General features: G+C 40.9%; 1 protein-coding gene across 1 annotated transcript in view; it reads right to left on the reverse strand.

Moving 5' to 3' along the window:
- Positions 1-22,618, reverse strand: part of LOC126392274 (A disintegrin and metalloproteinase with thrombospondin motifs 16) — a 70,288-nt gene that overhangs the window by 16,217 nt on the left and 31,453 nt on the right. The window contains exons 10-18 of the mRNA XM_050047597.1: positions 22,037-22,190; positions 18,252-18,347; positions 14,620-14,768; positions 11,604-11,776; positions 11,326-11,456; positions 10,850-10,973; positions 9,278-9,522; positions 8,949-9,084; positions 6,831-6,957 (exon numbers count right to left, since the gene is read on the reverse strand). Coding sequence (XP_049903554.1) covers positions 6,831-6,957; positions 8,949-9,084; positions 9,278-9,522; positions 10,850-10,973; positions 11,326-11,456; positions 11,604-11,776; positions 14,620-14,768; positions 18,252-18,347; positions 22,037-22,190 — 1,335 coding nt within the window. The remainder of the gene's footprint in view (positions 1-6,830; positions 6,958-8,948; positions 9,085-9,277; positions 9,523-10,849; positions 10,974-11,325; positions 11,457-11,603; positions 11,777-14,619; positions 14,769-18,251; positions 18,348-22,036; positions 22,191-22,618) is intronic.

Below are 22,618 nucleotides of genomic sequence, written 5' to 3' on the forward strand. Positions count from 1 at the left end.
TGCCCTGTATAATACCGTCTGTATCCCTGAGAAACTCTTTCTGAAACAGCGATTTTTTCAGCAGGTGTTGGGACACCACCAATCGTATGCAGATTAAGGACGCGATGACTTCATAAGCAAGAGGGGAGATTTCAGAGAAAAGCACCACACCAACAGAGAGAGACTGAGGATGAATGTACCTCTGGAAATGGGTGCATCAGTGTTCATGTAATAGGTTTTGTTGTAGTTTTAGATTTTGGACTGCAGTGTTCATTGGGTGGGGTGTTGTAGAGAAAATTGTTCCTCGGGAGTCTTGATGAAAGGGTGAGAGAGTTTGGGTGGGAGTGAGCTTCATCGTAACCAAACACCACCACTGCTCCTCTCCTGCCCTGCCCTGTCTTCTTTCTGTGTGTGTGTGTGTGTGTGTGTGTGTGTGTGTGTGTGTGCCAGACAGCAGCTGATGACCAGTCATTCTGCTCTTCGCAACATGCTGGCAACAACAACAGCATCATACACGATAACTGCATGTATCCTGTATGTTATTTTATGCATATGCATAAGACATTCTCACTCCGACCTCGACACATATCATTTATATTTAAGTACTGTGGATGCGTTGGTTGTTGACGTTCTGGGACACTGTGTCAAGTTCTGCCTGTTACGTGCATTGTCTTCTTTCAAAATACACTTCTGTTTTTTACAGGAAATTGACTGTTTATATACAGTCTCTAAAATAAATGCACTACGTTGGTACAACACCACGAATAGATGTTTTTTTTCCTTCAACAACCAACGCACATGGTTGGGTTTAGGCAAGAAAAACACATGGTTGGTTTTGGGAAAAAGAACAGGGTTTGGCTTTAGAATCTTACGGGACACAAACACAGCTCTCCAGGGTGAAAATCTGTGTTTGTTGGACCCATTGACCACCTCTCCTGCCCGGCCTACTTGGACTTTCGCTACCTTAACTTTTGTTCTTGCCCTGGCACGTTTTCCCCTGACGCCGGTAAGTGCCGTTAAACTATAACGGCGACCGTCGTTTAACGTCAGCTATGACGGCTTCAAGTCACTGTCCAGGTGGCAGATTTCGACGACGTCGGAGTGAGACCAGGTTGTGCAAACAGCCTACAACAAAAACCTGCAGCACAGAATCTCTAACACTCGTTTAATGTTCCTCTGCTTGTCTTCATTTCTCTACAGTAATTTTTTATAGTGATGGGGGAAAATTCACAAACATATCTATCTGAGCAACTTTTTCTAGTGTCTGACTTTCCCACTCACTGTTATCGTATGGTACTGTTTACGCTGCCTGTTACTTTGAGTGAACGAGGACACAACATGGACGCTTCGACAACAATGTGTTTTTATTGCTCAGAGCATTCAAACAACATGTTGCTAATAAAGAGCACAGGAAATGGATCAGCTGAGCCATAAAATATGATCTGCAACTCATTTGTCAGATTATTCCGACACCACATGGAATGCAGCACAAGGGTGCAGAGGTAAATGGGACATCTGCTACTTCCCCCAAAGAACAACAGGTTGTTGGTCAGTGACATTTCTGTAACATCATATTGAAATTACATAGCCTACCTGCATACAAATGTGATGCTAAATCAATGTATTAAAATTAATATTTGATGTTTATTAATGTAAAAATACACATAATGACTGTACATGCATTGAAGAGAAGTATTGTGGGGCAGGTAGCACAAGCTGTCAAACATGCATGTACTATAATCGAGTGCCCCAGAGAACCTGACAACATATTTTGCAACAAGTATCAAAACTTGAAAGGTTCAAAAAGTTGGATACATATATATGTATCAACTTGAAGGAAACAAGTCCATGAAAAGAACTGGTCCACCCATCACTGATGTTGTATTTCATTGCTTCTTAAACATTGAAAATAACTCCTATATTGTCACATTAAATATACCATTTTAGGCATTTAGCAAACACTCACAGCTTAAGTGAGTCACAGCATTAGTGGGACTGATGTCCAAGAGCAAAGATGCAACAAGGCCTCATTGTGTTTTTCTCTGGCAAGGCCTTCAAATACTAAAAAAATAATGAGACTTCTTAAAATATTTTAAAAGGCCTCACTTGGCCACAATATAACCAAACAGTTTTACACTCAGGGGGACAAAGTCGCATTTGGACACACAACAACAGAATTTTTCTAGACATCCACATGCAACAGTGACCAAGATGAGGTCAGTGTCTCAGCTAAACCATTCTCTGCTCGTAAATCAAGGCGCAACTTGTCATCAGTGTCCACTTCATTTGCAAGAATCTGGCTGATATTTCAGACCATTGCTAAGAGTGTATGTGGGAATGCTCAGAATAGAGACACAGAGGAATTGACGCCTCAACAGCAGCTGTCAAAAGCCTCGAGATAAATGCTCTTGTTATTTCTTGGGAGACCGGCATCTAGAATACTCTGGAACTCTCCTGCTTTATCTTTGCAGTTGTTGTCCTGATAAAGGCTGGGAGTTCTACGCATACTCTGTTTAGGTTGTACTATGTTTTGGGCCGTGGATAGTTATTGCAAACAGTGATCTACACAAGTACATAGGAAGTTATGCCGGTTCTGCTTGCTTGACGGGTGCCTCTGGGAGTCAAGCAATATAGCTCTAAGAAGCAGCCAGCAATGACCACAGTATGTGATGAAACAGCAAGAACTAAAGTATGTGATGAACCATGTTAACTGTTATGAACAAGGCAAAGTGACACAAATTGAGGTGTCTGATCTCAATCAAGAAATCAGTCAACATTGCTCTGGCATTGCCAAGCATGTGTCCCCTTTACCCCTTCTGGGGATTAGTAAAAGTCCAGTTGCAGGGGCAGCAGGCCGAGCAAAGCATTCTAGACGTCCCTCTCCCCAGCAACTCTTTCCAGCTCCTTCTGAGGGACCCCGAGGCGTTCCTAGACCAGATGAGATATGTAATCCCTCCAGGTGTTCTGGGTCTGCCGTGGGGCCTTCTACCAGTGGGACATGCCTGGTATACCTCTAGAGGCATCCTGATCAGATGCTTATACCACCTCAACTGATCCCTATCGCTGCAAAGGAGCAGCGGCTCTACTCCGAGCTCCTTATCCTATCTCTAAGGCTGACCCCAGCTACCCCTCTGAGGAAACCCTTTTTGGCCGCTTGTGTTCACGACATCATTCTTTTGGTCATTATCCATAGCTCATGACCATAGGTAAGGGTTGGGACGTCAACGGACCAGTAAATTGAAAGCTTTGCCCTCCGGCTCTGCTCCCTCTTCACCACGACCGTCTGGCAGTCAAACAGTCAAACCACTGACTACAGAGCTTAGTGCTGACTTAATGTAAGTCTCTCCTTACTTTAGAAAGTTACTTTGGGCCTGCACGTAACCTTACAGAAAAATATAGGCAAAGGAATGTTAGCATTGATCTTTTCTGGCTAACCCCAATTCATGTCATGATAAAACAATGTAAGCAACCAACCAGCAGTAGCTATCTTAGGATGTGACTATATACAATGTAATGTGTGCGAGAAGATTGTGACAGTCCCTCAGCCACATCTTTAAACCATCTTCAAAATCTGATTTTCTTTTCAACATAGATGAACTTAGCACATAGTCTATCTAATATAACAGGAAAGGGGAATGTTGACTGAGGTTCTGCCAAGTTCCAAGCTTGCTCAACTGCTATTGGAGCTCAGCACAAAAAGGGGCGGGACTTAGAAAAGGCTAATTGACTGTTTGCTTCTCCCAAACATCGATTGTCCAATTACAGCTTAGCAACTGTGACCAAGAAAGGCCTGCAAGCCTTTTATTTCTCCACACATTGAAGCACTTTGCATGAGGCTGTAGTAAAAAATAAATGAATAAATATTTCTTCTATAAAAGTTTGGAGGGTGGTGTCTTTTCTTTTTAAGACCAAAAATACAAAAGCAACAGTGTAAAGAATGTATTTGTCTGCTCTTACTTAGCTGCAAACAGTCGCATGTGTGGCTAACTCACTTACTACCCACAGTAGGAACCTTAGACAGCGTTATGTGGCTGTAGAAAAAAAATCCCATTTTCATCAACAAAATCTCCCCTCTCATTAAAGCCAGTGTTATCCCAAGAGTTCCTTTCACTGATTTGTTTTCTGGCCAGTCTTTTACCCTTTATGACACTGTCCAGAGCAGCACAGACAAGGGAGGGACATTTCCCCTGTGCACGTCTTTATGTGTGTGTTCATACATGTCCTCCCTGTCAACGGGCGCACCACTCCCTATGATGTCCGCAGCATCGCACTACGTTGACTGATCTTTGATCCTCTGCCTTTGGCTCTGTGTGTCAGGGGTATAGACAGTGACCGAACCAACTGAACTGAGCCAAGATCCCAAAGAAAACCACACCCTGAAACCACAGAACCATTAGCGGGTCTTGCTCCCACTCTTTCTCTGTCTGCTATCATCATACATCACAGAAAATTTGTTCATGCCACTCTGAATGACAGCAGTGACATTTTACAACATCGAGAAAAGCCCTCTTGGCCACAGCGGCATGGAAGTGAACCTCAACGTGTGATAACATTTCCTATTTCGGTGCCCAACTGCAAATCAATCATGAGTTTGTTTCTGGTGCACCCTTGTGGGAAGAAAATTCTGAGGATCAGCAGTGTTTGGATGAATCAACATGCCCCATCAATTCAGCTAGCAGTGTATTTTGCACACAGAAGTGTTTCTTAAACTACACATTCAAAATGAAGTCTCTGGTGGGCCTTGATAGGGCCAGAGAACTGGTGTTTTGTTATGAGCTTTGGTCCCACAGTGATGATACATGTGAAAAGGTTTACAAGTCCTTGGCCTGCCGTATTAAACAAACACAGAAGCTAACTATTCCTGACAGCTGGTGAGGTATCGTGCTGAACTGGACAAAGACACGAAGAGAATATCCAGTGGAACTTCTCATTCTTCCTCGTGTCTCACACACATGTTTTGGCCAAAATGTAAGTTATTTTTCATTACACGAGAGGAAAATGTCATCATCACAGAACAGGTGCTTTACTGGGCTGGGAAAGGGTGGAGAATAGAGTCAGTGCTGCCTGACACCCTTTATTCGCTGTATTATGAGGAGATAGTGTGGGGAGTTCGGAAGAGTTGACTCAACCAATAAACAGCTCCTTCTGACACTGCATGTCAAGAAATTACAGAGCAGATGTGTAGGTGTTGTAGACCAATAGCACATGGCGGTCAGGAGAATTGAGGGAGGAGGAAGGTGAAAAGGACAGAAGGTAGGAAGTCAAAAGACTGAACCCCATATGGTGAAGTAAGATGAGACGTGCAGGAAGAAAAGACACAAAAGAAAGGATATTGAGACAAAGTAAAGAGAATACTTAAAATGCTGTCCACAAGATAATATCTTCACAAGCGTGGTGAATAACTATATCAACCTATTTGGCTGGTGGCCCCTAAAGCTGCCTCCTCAGGTTCCAAACATGAACGTGCATGTATAGAATGTTGAGCTGTTACAGCCAACAATGTTTTTGGCTGTCACATAGCCTACAGTACACCAAACAGCCCTTCCAGAGTACGCAATTGAACAATTGAATAATTGACATAGCCTGAAGTCTGGAAGTCTAGATGGGCCAACTATTCTGTCGTTTTCCATCCAAAGTATTATCAGGAAAATATGAGGAAATGTCTGCATCGTTCAAATACCATTTTTTAATGATGTCCAGATTAAGAGCCAGAGTGCAGATATATTGGTGAGGTCATAACATTTGAGGCCACAAATTACATGACATTACTAAGGTCTGAGTTGAATGAGTTATGATGTTTAAATCACATAAACTCTAATCTTAACAACAAGAGTCTACAGCTAGGCTAACTGCTCTGTGAAACTGTGCTTTGGCTCAGCGGTGCTTGAGCTAATGTCAGCATGTTAACATGCTCACAAAACTAATGTACTGCTTTTGAGCAGCATGTCCACCATCTTAGTTTAGCATGTTAGCATACTAACTTTTCCTAATTATCACTATACACAAAGCTTAGTTAAGGCAGGCAAGAATGTCAATAGTTTTGCAGGTACTTGGTTATAAACTGAAGCACTGGACAAAGTCTTTATTCACTAATTTTGACCTGATGATGATATTATGTATGAAAACATAGAACTATGTACCGAATTTCATGTCAATCCTTTCAATTATGTTGAGAAAGTTTACTAAAAATCAAAAATGAGAACCTCATAATGGTGTTAGAGAAAGCATCAAGATATCACCAAAGTCCCTATAGGAGTCTTTCTAGGGATGTCACAAGAACTGATCCGGTACCAAGTTGATGCCAAAATTATGAAAACATGACAGTACTCATTTTTCTCCAATAGGTACAGGATTGCAATTCTTCCATATTTCTGATGGTTGTAAAAACAACCATCAGTAAAAAATAGGAACAAAATTTCAGAAAATCTGTTTCATAAACTTTAAATAATTTTGAAACAACACTTACAGTTTATGAAACAACATAGCAAAATCAAAGTTGATTTATCTTTCAAAATCAAAGCATAATTCAACAGTGATCCAACCTTGGTGTGTGACGTTGATTTGAAAGTGAATAAACATTAGAATGCCAGCTGGGTGGTATTGACATAATAAATTTCCAGTGTTGTGGCATGCCTCCGTGGACAAAGAATACTTGTTCAAAACTGTATGTCATTCCTACAGTTAGTTAGATATTTAAGTCCAAAATGGTGGACCGGCACACAGACTGACATTGCCATTCCTAGAGCCATGGCTAAACCTGTTAATTCTATGAAAACTGAAGTCACTGAGTGAATTCATTTGCTAATACTGGCAAACACAACACTAACATACAAAAGAGCAGAGAGTCTGACCTGGCGGGACATGGTTGGGTGTTGCAGGCTATCAATCCAGTGGCTGGTCTTGATCTAGGATTGCAGTAGGACGTATTCACCTGCACTCTCAAGTCTTTGTAGCACGCTGACTTGGTGTTCATCTGGCCTGTATGGGTGATATGTCAATAAGTTCAGGCACCTCATCATGAAAGGAGAATATCATTTTCAATTTGACTTACACCCGCTTCTGTCTGCCACCTGGCTACTATAAAATATCAGTAATACAAAACGGCAGGCTCATATTTACAGTGATGGATTAAATAGCTGTGGAGAGGGGTTTTATTGGCACAGATGAATAAAAACACAGGTGTTATTGAGCTTGAAGGTTCTCTTTTGACCTTGGAAACAGCAGCTTGACAACAAAAAAAAACTGGAACACAACAGCATTGTTGTGTAAGTTATAGTGCGTCAAGCTGCTTGTCCGGATGGATCAAATGTTTGCACATAATATACCTGCAATATGTGAGACCTGTTGAGTAATATGAAAACATGTTACTGGTTTCACGCTGACATTCACAATACCTTCTAGGTAGCATCTGTGGTGTACAGAAAATACAGTATCTCTGTAACACATAAAAACAACACTTCAACAGATATTTTAGTATCTATTATTAACATTCTCAGAGGCTTCTACACATTTTACATGCTCTGACTTTTGTATCGGTGAGTTCAAATGCAGATCTGACAGTGCTGTCTGATTAATGAGAAACTTGAATCCCAGTCCCACAGATCCTCTGGCTGGTATTTGGCCCCAGGCGTGGTCAATCTGCACATCCTAACTCATTCAGGCCAGTTAGTCAGTCACACTCTTTAATAAAGCAAACGACCCCCAACCCATCATGGCCTACAATCAGGACACAAAGAGATGGAGGTGGTTAGGGTGGAAAGCAACAGACCAGGGTGGGGAACTTTAACCTGCAGTGTCAATCAATAGGAACTCTACACTGGGGGCTTTGTTCACACTCATGAAGGCTAGCAAGGGCACACACACACATAAACTCACACTCTCACACATACACCCATGCACATACAAACACACACAAAGAAAAATGTGTATGAAAAAACACACACGCACACTCTCTCACACACACACACACACACACACACACACACACACACACACACATATCAACTTTTGTCTACTAATCTCCAGCCTCAAATAACCACGCCTGGGTCTGCCCAGGTCATTAAAACAGTCTTCACATGTGTTTCTGCGTGTGCATGTGTGTGTGCTTGTGGGACAAAGGCCACTGGTCAAAGTCATGCATGTGTGCGCCTGTGTGCTTGTGTGTTTGTGTGTTTGTGTATGTAATAGCAGGTCTCCAGTAGAACAAGAAGAGGTCTCACCAGTCCCAAACAAGAGCTACTAATATCCCCTCAGTAATGATGGGAACGCTCCCTTCCCCATTTAACCTGCAGCTAAAAGCCTTATTACAGATCAGAGAGGTCAGACTCAGCTTCAGATGCTGGCCTTCATTGAAGATCTGAGGACGATCTCTCCTTTTTCATCAAGGCAATAGACTTTGAAATAATTTTAGAGTTATAGCTTCGTTAAAAACCACAAAAAAGTATTGCACTGTTTAAAACGCAGAACAAATCTGACATGACAAGAGAGATCTATTATCACAACTTGGAAAAACACATTTAGATTAAACTTTCAGTAAGGTTGGACAATATTGCCAAAATCTTCTATCACAGTAATGAAATTATACCAAATTTTTTTCACAATACAGTAATTGTTCTGTAGATTAAATTAGTTAATAAATTATTTAAAATAAAAAGCAGTTAAACTAAAATTCTTTTAAAATGGAGCCGTTAAGGTCCCTGAGAACAATAATGTCAAATATTGCAGGTTTGTGTATTTACAACTCTCCTTCACCATGTCTGCCCAAATCACATTACCTTGCTGGACAGTTGGATTGGCAAGATCATGCGAGATCCCGTAACAATCCAGTCCTAAACAGTATTGGCAAATCTCTACCTGTGGAAACATTTCTACTGTTGTATGGTATTTACCACCAACCAACTCTAATTTTCAGTGTCATGTAATAATGCAACTTAAAAAAAGTTTTTTTTGTCATTCTTGTTTCCACTTACCTCTGGCACATGTTGCTGAGCACTGGGAGCGTATGATGGCCCATGTATAATTGTGTTTAATGGAATTCCTCTTCTCATCAGCTTTCTTAAGAGTGTATTCCCAGCGTACGCCTGGGTTCCAGCCTTGCAACAATATCTACAGGAGAGAGTGTGTGGTAAGAGCGATAAGACAAAGGATAAACAACATGTAGAACAAATATATAGATGTAGAATCATGGGAAGTAAAGAAAGTAAGTTGCTGGAATAAAAGACAGAAGAACCCACACACATAAACATAGATTGATATATTAAAAATGTAATATAAGTTTATGTGTCCAAGGACCCCTTACCTCTATGACGAGTGTCTCATTAGTGGGGCCAGTTGATATGAGGCTCTCTGGTCGATTGTAGGGTCTCTTGTACTCAAAAATAGCTCCAGCAATGGGGTGTCTGCCTGGCCAGTCCACTGTCCAGTGCCCATTCAGGTAGTAGCGTCTCTGGGTGTCCCTTACAGACAGGTAGGAGCTGGACGTGTTCAGTTCCATTACACGAATGCTCCGAGCTCCTGCTGGGATGGTTACCACCCCATAGTACTCTGAGAAAGAGTAAAAATATTAAACAGTGCACATTACACACAGATTTAACAACAATTTATGAATAACAACCTCTGTAAACAAACAATTTCCCCCCGGGGATTAATAAAGTATTCTGAATCTGAATCTGAATCTGTAAATTTGTAAATGTGTAAATTTAATATAAAATCATTTTAACTATTGCAGTGTATTTTATTCTATTTCTAAAGCTGTACTTGCACAAGTCTTCCTGTGTTGCTATTACTGCTTTTTTTTTACTGATTTTATTTTATTGCTTTATCAAATTTTAATTACTGAGAGAAGCCTTATGGGATGTCATTGTACCTGAGTATCATGCCAATAAAGGTCAGTCACTTATTTTTTAAACTGTGTATAAGCAATAAAATGCACCTTCAGTATTTGGGCTAAAAAACAAATACACTGCTTTAAAACCTTTAAAATGTCATAAATGAAATCCCCAACTACACGAAATCCCCCAACACAGAGGATCTATACAATCAGCACAGTTTCAAGGAGTACACCCAAGATTAGTGTCACCAATTCAGTATCTGACCAAATGTCTCCCTTTCTGTTCCTGAGATATGATGTTAAATAATGTCCAGTAAAGTGTTTTATGCAAAACATAATGATGATGCCACAATGAAGCTGACCTTTCACCTTTTGGATATAAAATGCCATCACTTCATCACTGTATCCTATTAGACATTTGTATTAAGTTTTGTCATAATTAGTGTATGAATTCTTGAGTTATGGCCAATAAATGTTTTGTGAGGTCATACTGACCTTGAACCTTGACCCTTGACCTTCGACCACCAAATTTTAATCAGTTCAGTTCAAGTGGAAGTTTGTGTCAATTTTGAGGAAATTCCCTTGAGGTGTTCTGGAGATGTCCCATTCACCAGAATGAGATGGATGCAAGGTCACAGTGACCTTGACCTTTGACCACCAAAATCTATTGAAGATCTAATTGAGTTCATTGTTGAGTCAGAGTGGACATTTTTTTGCCAAATTTGAAGAAATTCCCTCAAGGTGTACATGAGTTTTGGTGTTCATGAGAATGAGATGGATGCAAGGTCACATTGATCTTGACCTTTGACCTATGACCACCAAAATCTAACCAGTTAATTGAATCCAAGTGGATATTTGTGCTAAATTTGGAGAAATTCCCTCAAGGCATTATTGAGATATTGCGTTTAAGAGAATAATATGGGATGGACAGAAAGACGTACAGATGGACAACCCAAAAACATAATGCCACCGGCTACGGCTATCGCTGGGGCGGAGTCATAAAAAAACAATGAACTAAACAGTGTGACTCCTCTAACTTACGGTTGGTATAATGTTGCTTGGTGTACTGTCCTTTGTAGACCTTGCAGGTGGAGTTGTCTCCTTTACACACCCCACAAGCATCAGGCACAGCTGAGGAGCCCAGAACACGGTCACAGCCCACTCTCTGTGGGAGGAAAAAATCACTGCTTTGACAAAAAATAGTTTATACACATAAAATACAACATGATAGAAAATAAATGACATCTGCTGAAATGACCATCATTTATTCTTTATGTGGTGACAGGTCAACATCTCTTTTTAACGACATTTAATGTAGTAGTGTAACAACACAGCGAGGGCGTTTGTTGATGTTCTCCTACTGCTAAATCCACTCTTAAAATTTACAGCTCAACTTCAAAGATTATACTTATGATATCATCTAGCATTAACCCCAAACACGTTAAAATCATCATTCTTCAGTCAGACACTGTTACTGTTATTGTTACTGCCTTATGTTTGACATTTAAAAGTATTACCTCACACAGTCCGTCAATACAGACATTAGAGCTATCCTGAGAGCACAGTGTCCCATCTTTAACTTTGCTGGCCAGGGCAAAGAAGAAGTCATAGCCTTCAGCAAAGCAGTACAGCTTACATACATCTTGATCTGGGAGGAAAGAAAAAAACCACAGGGCCCAGAGGCAACAGGCAAATAGTTTACACCATGACATGGCTCGTTGGTAAATGTCTCTTTTATCATTTCAAACATTTTACTCCTGAGTAATTTTGAAAATGATTGGAGCAGTTGTCTCACCATCCACTCGAGTGTATGGCCTCCAGCTGTAGTACCATCCTCTGAACTGTTTGCTGTTGAACTCGGAACACTGCTGCGCTCTGTAGTCAGTGGTGTTGGGGGGACAATCTTCAATGTTGCAAAGCTTGTACGACCTGGAGGAGCCCTCGCAGTATTTCCCTCCATATGCAGGTCTACAGAAAAGGATTGAAAAATATATCTCCATTTGTTGCACAATACTGTATGTTTGATATTCAGTATTTCACTAGAATAACATGATACCCTGATTTCCTCTCATGTGTGTGTGACATGATATGTAACACTAGCAGGTATTGTTAGCTTGTATAAATTGGGTTGCAATGTATTAACATGAAATTCTGAGGAGGAAAACACTTTTGTTGCATTTGATCTGAGTGAGCAAAAAATGTCTTGAATTACATATCACATTGAATTTCATTGTAATTCTGTGTACTGGCATGACATATGTGAGTATGCTTGCCCGTATATTTGGCAGTGTGTGTGTGTGCCTTTGTGAGGGCTTCTCCAATCACAGGTGTATGTCCCCAGGCTACGTTCCTTAAAATCCCTTCCATGGGACAATTACACCCTGTGTAAGCCCTCTAATCACATTGTCACTTATCTCTCTAACGCTCTCAGATTCTTTCTGAATATATCCCTGCATTTCATCTTCCGCTTTTTTAATCCCTTCTTCTTTTCTGTATTTGTCTCCCTTACCCACCATCTTTCCTCCCCCCCACCTTCTCTCTCTTTCTCCTCGTCACTCTCTGTCTAATATAGCCCGCCACTTGTCAGGATCTTGGCATGAGATGATCAAGAGGAGGCCCCGGCATTAGGATAGGGCCTCCCTTACTGACTGGCAGAGCAAATAATCCTGAGTGACTGATGAGTAGGGGGACTAAGTGAGCAGATAAGTGATGAAGCGACAGACCCATGTGAGGGATCCTCACTATTTTAATCACGTGTCTTAATATACTCTTGGCCTTGAGTCAAGCAACTGAGTCCGTTCCAAAGCATGGCCACTTGATAAATCTTGTGTCTTGAAAATTACAGTAGGAAATGGTGTATCAAATAGTTTTGCTCAGGTAGGCAACAACAAAATGATGAACAGTTTTAGGCCTGGTTTCACCTTTGTTTTGAGCTCTAAGTTGACATAATTTGAGGAGCAGCAGTCACTGTTCCTGGATGTTGCTGACTAGAAACAATGTGTTACACACGCTAGCAAGCATATCAGTCTTGACCACATCGCTGCTGTGCCACAAATGATGTTAAAGCACACCCCCAAGTGTAATATTGCGATTGTACTATTACCTATTACCAGCAAAATAAAATATTTCATTAAAATATATTAATGTCAAAGGGGCAATAAAAAAAAGTTTTTGTGACTGTTGTCTCATTTTCAATGGAAACACATGGGGTCTGACTAATAACTGGAAAACAATCAGTCATGTCAGTAGACTCCTATATGTAATGAAACCTTGTTAACTACCCCAGCAGGTAGGTGGAACCTCAGTAATGACCTACAGACCCATTTTCTATTCCCTGTTGAGTCCGCTAGACAATTTGAACTTAATGCTTTCCAGAGATTGTGGAGTTTCCCAAACTAAATAAACACCCTGATAAACACATAAAATTGTTTAGCTAGGTCAGTCTTGTTATGACAAAGATCTCTGTTGACTTTTTTTTTTTCTTTTTTTTTTTTTTTTTTACATATACAGATTTAGCTACTACATCCACAAACGTCCCATGCATTTTTAAGCTGGTATAGCGCCGTGTCACCAGCACGGCTGATGGAGGACACCAGAAGATGCCAATAAATCAAAATGAATTTATCTTCATGGAAGATGAAGTTCGGTGTAATCATTTCCAAAATTCGTAACATGTTTTGTCTAACAAAATATTCTGCTTCTTTGTCTATATCTGACAGCACTTAGCCTTTCAAGAACAACTTTTTCACTGCGGTCACACTCCGATTTGCTGCACTCTAGGGAGACATAAAAGAATAAGATTTACTCACTTAATCCAATGAATCACTCAGCATGTTGGAGAATTTCTGCAAATACGGATGTTGAGTTCAAGTTCTCAAATTGTTCTTTTAAGTGAATTATTCTATAAATGTTACTGCAATAAACAACCTATCATGAGCATTTGCTAGAGTATTTGTTTATAAGATATCCCAACAACCCATTTTTACGTGGCTTTTTGCTAATCATTTTTCAGGTCATTTAAAATAAAGGACAAAAAATACTTAAGATTTATTAGTTTAATAAATACTGACTTCCAGTGTGCTTATAAATATTGATTTACATATTAGGCTTTATATTTTCGGGATTGTAACAAGTTTTTCTATAGATTTTAGCCCATATATGTGAACACATACAAAGCATGTGTGTGTCAAGTATGTAACAAAGCAACAGCAGCAGCAGCCAGATGTTTGCGGTGCTGAAGTATTTCTGGTGAGACCTAAGCTATTTATAGAAATTGAGTTGCATACTGCCATTAAAAGTACAGTTGTTGAAACAGCTGGCTATAAAGACGCTGACTGGGACGTACTGACCTCATTCCTTGATCTCTCTAATTGATTGAGCTCTTGATCCGACAATGTGACATATCTCTCGTTTTTTGTTTCATGTTCTCCTCATCCTCTTCAAACCATTCACCCAAACTAAGTCTGCCATATAAATCCAAATTAACAACAAAATGATCCATTTTTGTAGCAGTTTTGTAGCCTTCTGATTTCTGCTCCAGCTCTGGCAGTTACAACGTTGCCATGAAAATGGCGGGGTAGTATTTTTAGTGATGAGAAAGGCGTGCTGTTCTGCTGATTTGCGCACATTCTAAATGTCTTGACCAGTCAGATTGCTTGGTCGGAGCTCCTTATTGTTCATGTTGGTTTATATCAAGAGACACATGCTCAAAACTCAACACAAGGCTAGACCAGGCCCTTGAAACATAGAACCCTAGGAACATAGGGATGCCCCCCTTGTTTGTTAGGGACTATCACTGTGTATATCTCTACCTGGGGTTGTTGCACTGCCTCTCTCGATAGGTGACTCCGCTCTCGCAGCTTCGTGAGCAGGCAGACCAGGACGACCACTCTGACCACTGGCCATGTTGAGGCCTCGGGCCCTCATCACCTTGCTTCACACACTGACCCCTACGACACCACTGGAGAGAGAGAGAGAGAGATGAATTATAAGTGGGAGAGAGGGAGGCAGAATAAGGGAGGCACACACAGGCACAGAGCAAAGTGTCCTAAAAGTGTCAAAAGCATACAGACTTTCCAACCAACCCTGCCCTTCATCATCTTTATGATGACTGCCTGTCAAGCCATAGAAGAGCACTGTATGATATAGCTTTCAAGTTTAACTGCTGTCAGAAAAGGTCTTGGTCCAGTCCTGGTTACATACTCACAATCTATCAGTGAAACTCCAGTTGTGCTGCTTTTTGGACAGCCTCTACCTTGAGCTGTCATCAGCTAGAATTAACAGAGCTAAGCCAAACACAACTGAAATGTGGAAAAACTGTCTCATACCTGACAAGGATATTCTCCTACTGTGATAGTCTGTCAAATGTTGCCGTACACTGTATATAATGTTTGTTTTATTTACCCTAAATTCCCCTTTTTTAATTTATTAAGCAAGAAAGAGATAGACAAACAAGATAAGTAACTATAAAAACATGAAAACAGGTTGAAATAAGTGCATAAGTCAATATAATAATGTTTATTTAGTGCTGAAAAAGATCGTTTGAATAAAATGAATAAATATCTGCCAAAGCAATGAGACAGTTCAACTTCTTTCCAGTGCAAATCCAGTGTAAGACAGGGATATCAGCCTTTTTGTGACTTGTTTATTTGTGTTCATATCTGGTGTCTGCCTCAGTTTTGAAAGAAGTGAACCAGAACAGGCAGATTTCTACTACTTATTTTTTAAAGTTTTGCCCATCTTCTCCCAATTTGGAGATGCAAATTCCCCCCTCACAATCTGGCCTGGGGAGCGTGCAGAGAGCCGTGTACACACATGAAGTCACCAGCTGCTTCTTTTTACCCTACAGAGAGGAGCTTCAGTGGGGTTCACAATTACCTCCCCAGATACCACCACCCGTCTGCACAGGAACCACTCTGACCAAGTGACTTTCCACCCATGAACATTCCCAAATGTGTTCCATGAGGCAACCAGGAGAGGAATATTAAACTAAATGGCAAGTTTTGTGAATACAGTTTGCATGAGATGATGGAGGCGCTGCAGGAAGCTCATGTCTCATACTCCTGAATCAAGTTATTTACTGAATGTGCCTCAAAAAATGCTGAGTCATTAACCAACCAATCATGTTTTCCAACAAACGAGCAGTACTTCACTAAAAATCCCTAAATGTAATGTGAGAATACTTTGTGGAATCTAGATTCACTTAAAGTAACATTATGTCACGGGCTGTTCCCTGGCACAGGACTGAAATGGATTTGTGCATGTTGAGTTGACATCAGTCACAATATACTCAATTTCTCACTCTGGAGTGATCTCAAAAGCTTTTGCAAGCACACACACACACAAACACACACACACACACACACACACACACACACACACAAACACACACACACACACACTATGTGCACATCACTCATGCATTAGGATTGATAGAGGGGCATATATTCAGCTGTTCTTGTTCTTAATATGTGTTCATGCCTGCCACGAGACACAAACTAGAACACACACACACACACACACCCCTCTAACTAATCTCGCGGTCCTTGACTAAGAACTAGAACAGCTGATTTCCCCTTAGTTTTCCCCCTGCGGCTGAGTGCCACGGATTCCTAAGTGAGTCTGTCATTGTTTGTGTTCAGTTAATTGTCCTGTGGAGGGAGAGGGCGGGATTAAACCATCAAGTTCAATATATTGAGAAGCAAATGTGGATGAGGGGCTGTCAGGGGAGAGAGGGTTAAGAGAGAGAACAAGCCTTGGGGGAGAATCATCTTAAAAGAAGCAAGGAAAAAAACAAAGAATAAATAAAGAGCACAGATTGCTTTTTGGCCCGAGCCCAATGGCATATTTTTGCCACGTCAGCAACAAACCAATTGCAGCTGCTCCCTGAGGTAAAATAATGGAGGGAGTGTGGTACCTCTATCAAAAAGAGATATTTTATTGACACTGCACTCAAATGAACCTAAATTTAAAACACAATAAAGTCAGTCCAAACTCTTTGCATATAGGTTGAGTTATTAGTCTGCACTGGGAAAGAGACAGTGGTGTGTAAAAAGACACCATTAAAAGAAGTGCAGTGTCACTCAGCTCAAGGCCTTTTGTCTTGAAATGGCCAAACTGAGTGCACTACATAACACTAAAACACTCAATAAATGTTACTTTTATAATAGTATCTCCATCAATTCTGCCTGTTCACCCTATAAAATCACTCTTTGTCCAATGCAATTTACTCATTCAGAGGTCAGTGGTATCCCTTGGGGGAGGAATCTATGCATGTGTTAGACATCCCTTTACAAGCACTAGCCCTTGTAAGCTAAATGTCACACAGTTGATAATACTAAGCAGCACACTGAAAAAAAATGCTGGGTCAATGGATGCCTTAAAGGGAAAATCCACTCTGAAATTTAATTCACTTATTTTATTGGTCTTGCGTAGTTGATTCTGTTAATACTGTGCAGGGAATCTGAGAGCTGTCACTTCCAATGTTCTTGTCTTTATTGTGTTGTTGTGCATGGTTTTTTTTTTCACCAAAAGTGCAAATAAATGTTTGTGAGAGTCTCTTGTTTGGTGCCTTTCATTTGTGGATTTATTTGGCAAGATGTTGCCATGGAGCAGTGTGCTGGCAACAGAAGAAAAAAACATGCTGTCCTCATCTGACAAAACAGGCGTATCAACTGCAAAAATCATTTTGGCTCCTTTGGCTAAAATGAAACAGAGGTTATCTCAGTGATGGTAGGATTAAAGGGTAACTCTACCCCCTGAATGGATGGTGCAACAAAGACATGATTAATGACATCCTGAAGAAAGCAGCAAGCTGCATGTCCCTGCTAGCTCCTGGTAATGTCTTTGGTACGACCGCTTGAATTGCCTCAAAGGCAATGGATGAAAAAGTCCAATAGAAATGAACGGGTTCCCATGCCAGTCATGTGATGCCACTCTTGAGGTGACAAAGCTCGTGAGAAAAATCTTGCATCCCCCTCCACCTCTCTCACACACACGCACACATTCTTGTGCTTCTATCCTTGTGAGGACTCTCATTGACATAATGGATTTCCTTGCCCTTTACCATTACCTTAACCATCACAACTGTCCCTGGGGGACTTTGGGACAATAGTCATAATTAAAACAAAACAGTCAGTACAATACACAACACACAGAATCCAGGATCACACACTGTCAGGGATAAATCATGGACAATTAGTGGTCACCGCTGGTTGAGAAAAGCGATAGCAAACATAACAAAGCATGATCTGTAACGCTTAGTGCTACATTTAGGGAGGCAAAACCTCCGCCCTGAGGAAACCATCTGAAACTCAACATGAAGGGGATGTTGAGAGTCTGAGACAATCTGTCCTCACTGTGTTGGTTATGTGTTTCGGTCCTCACTATGTAGCACGTACAAGAACACACACATACAAACATACAAATGCACGTGTTAAGTCACCATATCAGGGCCACAGGCAGAGCCTTCAGCAGCTGGCATGAACTTGGTCTCACATTTCCTCCCAACACGGTGGCACCACAGAGCCTTGCAGATATCCTGGAACAACATAGAAGAAATGCAAAGAGTAAGTTCCATGACACTGTTAATGTGCTCCAACTTTCAGAACTGGGACAATCACTATCCTTTGCACAACAGCTGTAAACAATGCTTGCTATGGGATGGACGATAAATTACCATCACATCGTTATTTTGCCACGAGGGAGCCATTAAAACATGTTGATGGAAACCCGCTGACATAGAGATTGTCTGAATAATGATCTTCTGGCAAGCTATCAGTGCACAGCAACCTTGTATCTCCAAAATATTTAGGCTTCAGTAGCTAGGATAACAACATTTCCGGAAAAAAAAGCATGGTCCCACAGGCAATGCATCAGTGAAAATAAAAAATGCACATCCATTGTTTGTGCAACAGAATGAAAAAAATAATTAAATACATTGTTTAAAAAAAGCTGCAATCAGTATTTTCATACATTTTGTTTGGCTAACAAACAGTACACCTTCAGTCACATAATCTACAGATTTAAACACAGAGATAATGCAATGCAATTACGTGCATTAACAGGGCACAATTGACTTAACAACCATGTATGATGTCATGACTGGTTTGGCTTGATGGTTTCTCAGCAGTGATCTGAAAGACTCAGATGGGAGCACCGGGTGGTTTCCCTGCTCACATTGCCTGAGAAACATGGACTGCTACTTTTTAACATGTCCACTCTATTACTATCTGAATGACTATATCAGATTTTGACAACTCAGTGCAGATGTTGACAGGCACCTCTGCCTCAGCTTGTTGCTGCCAAGAGCCACCATGGAATTCATCCCAAGGCCTATTTGTCCAGCTGTTTTGCTTGCTCAGGCCTTTTGTAGCAGTAAAAATGGCAGAGTGAGACTGGAGAAAGAGTAAGTAAGTGATGGAAGGAAAAGACAGAAAGAGCTGATAGACAGAGTGAAACAGAACCTCAAAAGAGAAAAAGGGGAAAACACCCATACATATTATTTTGCTTTTTTGCTAAGGTAACCCAGCTCTATCTAACCACACACACCTCAGAGAGTATCATTTGGCTCCTCCAGCGGTGCCTTATCTTGACAACACCCGCCAAAAAATTTCATGAATTATGAGTTCATTACACAATGAATAGTACCGCTGAGGCCGATTCTTGTAGTGTTTTTATGAGCAACAAGTGTCTGGAAAGACAGTGAGCATGAGTGCTGCTTGGGGAGTTTTGGGTCCTGTGCACCTTGCCGCTACCAGGTGCATGAGCAAAGACAATACAAGACCAAAAACAACACCATGTGTCACAGTTCTGCATTCCTGGTCCTCTGCTCTTTTATGTATGCCCAGTCACCCAGTTCCCAGTCAATATTTTCACATTCACACTGGTATTCTCCGCCTCAGCACAAGTCACACCCACCTCATCAAGGCAACTCAGTTCACCTGTTCCTCATTACTCAAAGCCAGTATATATACCTGGCCTTGCAGTCACTCCTTGCCAGATTGTTCCTCGTCACTCATTCAAGACTCCTCAGCACTTTATTCTGCATTGATTTCTTGTTGCTGACCCTGCCTACCTCTGACCTGCTTTCTGGTCCCAACCACGAGACCTGCTTCCACATCCTTGGTTCCTGTTTGCCTGTGGATGATTGACGTTACCATCCGACAACAGCGCTACAGTATGAGTACCACCCCTTACACCATGAGAGAGCAATTCTCAGATATCTTATAGCTGAAGTGGATGTTTTGATGTTTAAATGACCGGGATAAGTGGGACACCATGTGCTGATACCATGGGTTCAAATCCAGCTAATAATCTTTGTGGCATTTTGAAGCCTTTTTCCCAGATCTTTTCCACCACGCTCTTCAATAAAACAGAAAACCCTCAAAAGTAATCTTAGAGAGAAAAAAAGAAAACAAAGACTTTTCTTGTCTTTGTCTTGTTGCCAGTCCCAAAACTCCATTCCATCCAGGGGGGAAAGTCAGTAATTGCATTAAGAAGCATTAAATCTTCATCCCATGTCAAGTGCTGATGTTTTTAAGCAGCATATGAAGGCAGAGTAAAAGAAATACTAAGGGACAAGTCACGAGTGGCATCATTCAGAAAAAGTTTGTCCCTTTCAGTGTGCTACAGGAACATCACTGGTTGAACCATTGTCAGATTAAATAAACTGGATAAAAATGTGGTGTACACATGGCGCACAGGCCTGAATTACTTTTGAGAAATGTTATATTTTAGCATTTCAGGTCATTGTGCAACATTGCACCAGTAACTTTACGTCTTCCAGTAACTGGCCAAATACTTTAGTCTGACAGTTTAAGATTTCTGTCTGCATGCAGGTCAACATGGTGGCCAATTCATTTTGGGGTTAATTAGTTTGCTGACAGAGTCCATGGCTGCAGTCAAATAGTCTTTGCTGCATAGGAAGGTTCCTGAGTGAAATGACCTGGAAGTATCTGAGTGGCATCCATGATAACAGTTGGTCAAATTCTCTAAATGATAAGGAAAGGGGCTTCAATGCTTCCTTTCTTAACTTCCTTAGAATAGGATACACTATACCATCCTTTGCCTATCTTGCTTACCTTGCATACATTTAACAATAGTTTTTATACAAGCATACTAACTGGGAGTCATATGGATAAATATGAGCGGACAGGAGGGTGAGAGTGAGCAACCAATTCTCAATGTGACAACCATTTCATTACACTTTTGTGATGTGTAGCCTGTATTCATTTTAGAATTTAAACCCTAATGAAGTGATGTTTTTCACTGGGTTGTTCATGTTTATAACCTGCATTAAAAAGAACATGGTACAAACACACAGGATGAATTATCCAAGGTGCACTTCCATTTGCAGAACATAGTAGTTTCACCACGGCACACCCATGCCAGTAACATACGCTGTCGCCTAATTACGTAGACTAGTGTAAGTGCAGTTGGATTTCTCTGACTTCATGACATTTTTCATAAAGGTTAAGGCAAGCATTTAGGAAAAGACATAGGATGTAATTTTTCTGACTATTCGACAGTGGTCCATGTATGCACGCAGTGTGCAGGGCCAGACTAACCTGCAAGGGGCTATTGGTCAAATTTGCAAATCTGAGCTGTGTCAGAATGACTCGCAAATAAACTACTGACTCAAAAAAACTAAACAAAACAAAATGTCCATTGATTCCTATTTTTCTGAAGGGTAGGTGCATCTTCAGGGTGAGAATCAGGTGGGGTACCATGTTTGGACCCATGAAGATCTCTAGTCCAGATGCAAGAACACTAAAATGCCTTTACAGTGCCATTGAACACTCAAGTACTCTAAACCCTATCTGGAGTCAGGCATGGTATCTCAAACAGTAACATCAGCAATAATGAGACAATGGGAGAGCAACAAGGAGAGATTCCCATTGGCAACGCTCCAGTGTATATTTAGTCATCCATCCCAGTGAGTATTTCATGGGCAGAATTATAACTCTCCCTGTTTATTTTGTGTGTGTGTGTGTGTGTGTGTGTGTGTGTGTGTGTGTGTGTCTACCTCACTGCCCCATCCTGCTCTCAATGTCTTTCTCTGTTTTTTCTGAAGGAACAATTGCCACCACATTGTTTTAAACTAATTAAACACTCAAGTTTGCGTGTGTGTGCTGAGAAAACCCCAGAGACAATTGCAGCATGGCATGGGGTTTTAACTAATTTCTAAAATTTGCTTCAGATGGCATTATTGAGAAAAAACAATTTTACCTTCTTAAAGTCGAGGGTGCACAGTTTGGCCTTCTCCCCAAACTGCCATTTACACTGCGTGTCTGCATCATATAGCTCTCCAGGCAGCTTCTCAGGGTACCGATACTCCTCGATGGCTCTGGGTTCATCTGATAAGCACAAAGCCTGGGCAGAACTGGAGGAAAGGAGAGGAGAAGAAAAGAGGAAGTAATGGAAAAGTAGGTAAAGAAAATGAGAGATAAAAAGAAAAGAGAGGACAAGGGGAGGAGAGTGGAGGTGAATAGGTCAGCAGAGGACAGAAGAAGGAAAGGAAATAGCGAATAAGTAAAAGGAGACGAATTAATCATCTTTTAACGACTTTGGTGATAAACAACAGGCACGCAGACATGAACAGTTAAACAGACATTGTGATTCATTGCTTTGCCAATGTAATGAAGCTGGTATATAAGGCACCATGCTGTGCACACAGAAATTCTCCAAAACAGGGAACACTAGTCCATGATGCTCCATTGTTTCCCACTTTGGGGATTACCATAAAGTGTTGCTATGGTAACATAACAAGTTGCCAAACTCCTACCCTGAGAGTAACAGTTTTAATACATC

This window comes from Epinephelus moara, chromosome 6 (assembly GCF_006386435.1).
Source record: "Epinephelus moara isolate mb chromosome 6, YSFRI_EMoa_1.0, whole genome shotgun sequence".
NCBI classification, from domain to species: domain Eukaryota; kingdom Metazoa; phylum Chordata; class Actinopteri; order Perciformes; family Serranidae; genus Epinephelus; species Epinephelus moara.